The sequence below is a fragment of the Cicer arietinum genome, chromosome 6 (genome assembly GCF_000331145.2).
Source record: "Cicer arietinum cultivar CDC Frontier isolate Library 1 chromosome 6, Cicar.CDCFrontier_v2.0, whole genome shotgun sequence".
NCBI lineage: Eukaryota > Viridiplantae > Streptophyta > Magnoliopsida > Fabales > Fabaceae > Cicer > Cicer arietinum.
Genome location: NC_021165.2, coordinates 17,001,583 through 17,005,843, shown reverse-complemented (window position 1 = coordinate 17,005,843; position 4,261 = coordinate 17,001,583). Strand labels below are relative to the sequence as shown.

General features: G+C 27.2%; 1 protein-coding gene across 1 annotated transcript; it reads left to right on the top strand.

Annotated features, from left to right (window-relative positions):
- Window positions 1–2,949: 2,949 nt before the first annotated feature.
- Window positions 2,950–3,906, top strand: LOC101499805 (ethylene-responsive transcription factor ERF109-like). Its single transcript, XM_004505157.4, has one exon. It carries the CDS (start codon window positions 3,038–3,040, stop codon window positions 3,764–3,766), a length of 729 nt encoding a protein of 242 aa, XP_004505214.1. The 5' UTR covers window positions 2,950–3,037; the 3' UTR covers window positions 3,767–3,906.
- Window positions 3,907–4,261: the final 355 nt, after the last annotated feature.

Genomic DNA, 4,261 nt, shown 5'->3' with positions numbered 1-4,261 from the left:
TAAAAAACAAAAAAAAACATTACACAGTGTACCGAAAATTTGAAATTTCCGGGAATGCATCCGGAAATTTCAAATTTCCGGTATTGATTTTGAACTACCGGATTTTTCAAATTTCCGGTAAAAACGTTTTTTCTGAAAAACTCACTTTTTCGGATTTTTCAAGTGTGGGGGTAAACTGTTTTCATTTTTTTCTTATTTTGACTTTTACTGTTTTTTTAGGGTTATTTTGGGTATTTCACTAAAAAAACATTAAGTTGGGGGGTACAAAAGCTAATTCTCTTGAATCTAATGTTTGATGAACCAACATGATATGATAAGTTAATCTAGAATTCTATCATATCTTGTCTCTCTAGTTGAAATTTATATCTTGAATATGAGCTGGGTTAGAAACCAGCAGGATTGAATAAAAATAGTAGTTTACTCAATTATCCTTATAAAATATAATTTAAAATATAAATATAAAAACAATTTATAAATATAATATAAAATATAAAAATATAAATCTAATCAAATAGAAAAGTAATTAATAGAATTTGATACTAAACTTAAAAATGAAATATTAATAGTTAATTTAAAAAATGTTTATGATTTTACACAAGGGTAGTTTTGTATTTTTATATAATTTAATAAATTAGTATTCACAATTATAAAAATATGAAAGTTTGAAATTTTAAAATAAATATAATTTGTTTACAAGGTATTCTTGCCATTTATATAATATATGATATATATATATATATATATATATATATATATATATATATCATATATTTATAATTATTTGGTTACTCATGATTTTGTTTTTAAAATTTAAATTTTTTATTTATTAGTGTCAATGGATAGTTTTAGTTAAAAATTATTTTATTACTTATTCAATTTTTTTTGTTAATTTATAATATTTAAAATATAATAATTTAATTTAAAAAAAACTAATATATAATTATTTACAATAGTAATTTTGTTATTTAAATATAATATATATTATATTGTATCATGATAAGATGTGTATCAAATACATGACAAAATAAAATGTTATCATGTTGGTTATCATGTGTGTATCAAACACATGATATAATGTTTATCATGTCACTATCTTATCATATATTATTCTATCCTTATTCAACTTTATGTCATATTACGTCTCTTTCTATCATGTGCATCAGATAGATAAAAAAAAAAATTGAAATTGAGGTAATTTCCACAAATTGAAACAGAGAAATATTGCACCGAAAGATCTATACTTGCCAAATGAGGGAGGATCTTATGCAATTTTTTTGAAATGATTAAAGAGAATGAGGGGTGTGTGCTTGAAGAAATTTAGAAAATTTGATTTTAAATCAGAGGTACTTTTGGGGGTGTAAATGGAATAATTAGAGGTGTAACTAAAAAAATCAATTGAGTAAAGGTTATTCTTCAACATTTTGCAAACAATTGTACCACTTGACTAAGAGAATATTTAAGATTTGAATTTTAGAATGAGAAGTATATCTTTTGTATATATTTAAAAATTAAAATAAATTTAATTTTATTACAATTTTTTTTAACTTAATACAAAAATATCATTGCATTTATGTTTTGACATAAATATCACTACAACATACTTAAAATGGGATAATTTTAATTCTCATTTTGCACTAGTGAACTCTATTTATTTAGAGTATAAAAATATGTAATGTGAATTTCTTTTTACACATACATATTTTATTATATTTCAAAATTTTGCCACTTTGTTATATTAGTTTAGAAAATATCTCTACTGATATTCACATAGTTAAAATCAAATAAGATTCATTTGTAAATGTTTTGTATATAGTGAGTGTATAATCTTTAATTCATTTATTATTTTGCTAGGGATTTAGAGTGTGTGGAAATTCAACGAGGGATATATAACTTTGTATTATAATTTTTTTTAACTTTAACAATTGAAATGTTCACAGTTGGTTAATTTTGAGCAACAATGTTGAGAAATATATAAAATAAATAAAATTACATCTGAAAATTTTTATTTTATTTTATTGTAGCATTTATGTTCTTTAATATATTTTTTTATCTAGATCATTTATTTATTTTTATTGTAAGGTCCTTTATCTTTTAAAATATGAACAAGTTAATCATGTTTTTTTTATATTTTTATTAAAAAAAATTGAAATGACAAGACACATAAGATTATTTTTAATAATTTAAAAAATATATTTTTTTTCATTAAAAATTAAGAAACCTAGCAATATCTTCAACATAAAAAAAAACATGAGAAAAAAGCTCTTCATATTCAAAAATTTAATTGCAAGAATTGAGTGTTTGAAAAAAAAATAATATATAAGAAATTGTGTTATTTTTCCATTTATCAGTTAATCAATTACTCTCATGAGTTTAATAAATAAATAAAAGTCATGATTATTATAGAATGAATTTATATGAATAATAACATTTTTCTGTATTAACTCAAAATAAAATTAGATAAAAACATTAATAGGGGTATTTTTTTGGGATCAATACACAAATATATGAAAAAAGTTTGACTAAATTATAAATTCCGTAGTCTCCTTATTTTCAAAATGGAACGGGTCAACCATAAAATGAAACGTCAAAACACAGTTTTTACACTGAAGTGAGCTAGCTCTCTTTCGCTTTCTACATGGTAGTACTGTATTGAATCTAGAAGGAATACTATTTTTTTGTCAAATAAATATATTCTAAAAATGCTCTCTCGAATATAGAACTAGAAGTGACATTTGTGTCGTGTGGTGATAATACAACGTCACATGTCAAAATCCTATCTGGCACCTTTCAGTTTTTCATTTCATCACTTCCAAATTACAATATACCCCACGTGATTAATATTACTTAATCCAAAGACCAAAAGCGAGCCGTGTGTGAACTGTGTAAACAGCTGGCTTTATTTATCCACGTCATCCCCAAACTGTATATAATCCAACTTCCATTCTCTGACTTTCGTTCAACACTCCCAAACCAAACACTTCAAAATACCTTAAACACCAACATAACAACAACCTCTTATTTTCTACATTTCCCAAACATGAATTACAATTACTCTTCCTCCTTCTCCTTTTCCCCCACCAACCTCACCACCGAACAAGAACTCTCCGTCATCGTTGCCGCCTTAACAAATGTCGTCTCTGGCTCCACCTCCGCATCAGCCAGTAATTCAGTACCCGAATTTCGCCTCCCGGATGCGGCCGTCGGAACTAGTAGCTTAGATAAATTAGTCCCAGCGGTGGCGAACACGGAAACGTGCCGAGAATGCAACATAGCAGGGTGTTTGGGATGCAATTTCTTTCCTGAAGAGAACAAGAAAAAACAAAAGAGAGTGAAGAAGAAATACAGAGGAGTGAGACAGAGGCCGTGGGGAAAATGGGCCGCCGAGATTCGCGACCCGAAACGCGCGGCCCGTGTTTGGCTCGGAACTTTTACCACGGCGGAGGAAGCCGCCAGAGCATATGATAATGCCGCCATTGAGTTCCGTGGGCCCAGGGCTAAGCTCAATTTTCCCCTTGTTGACGAATCACTTAATATGCAACACACAGAGGAAGCTCCGAAGGAGCATATTAAGGATGAGAATTCGAATCAGGGAATTCAAATTGAGAAAACGGTTGGATTTGGGAATAATAATAATAATAATAATAATAATATGAATTGTGACTTTTGGGATAGGATTGGGGAAGCTGATTTTCAGCAACTTATGAGGCTTATGGATTTTGGTGGAGAATCTTCTGATTCCATAACAGGGAACACTTTTAGTTCGTAAATTCAACAACAACGGAAGAGTTTTTTTTGATAGTGTGTGTGTTTATTAGTTAGCTGAACTAGGTTAACTAAGCTTTGTAAATATTTTGTACGCAAAGTGTGGCTTTGTTCAATTCAATTATAAATATTCTTCTTCACTTATTTCTTCATTTTAGCTTAGGGGCTAACTATTACTCGCACTGCTTCTAAACATAAGAACAAAAAGTTTATAAAGAATCAAATCATTCAACGCTACAAATTTGATAGTTTATTAGCCTAATATTTTATTTTTTATTTTTTTAGACAGTGAATGAGTAATTAGTACTTAATTGTGTTAATTACGATTTTAGTCTACTTATTTGTAATGATTCATAAAATTGGTCTCTTTAATTTAAAAATCGATAATTTTAGTCTATTTATAATTTTTTAATTAAAAATTAGTGATCTGACATACTTTAAATAATGTGTCATATCATACAATGACAATTAACATCTATAAAATCGAAATAAAACACCG

Excerpts from the sequence above, each read along its gene's own strand:
- LOC101499805 (XM_004505157.4), top strand. The coding sequence starts at position 3,038 with ATGAATTACAATTACTCTTCCTCCTTCTCCTTTTCCCCCACCAACCTC.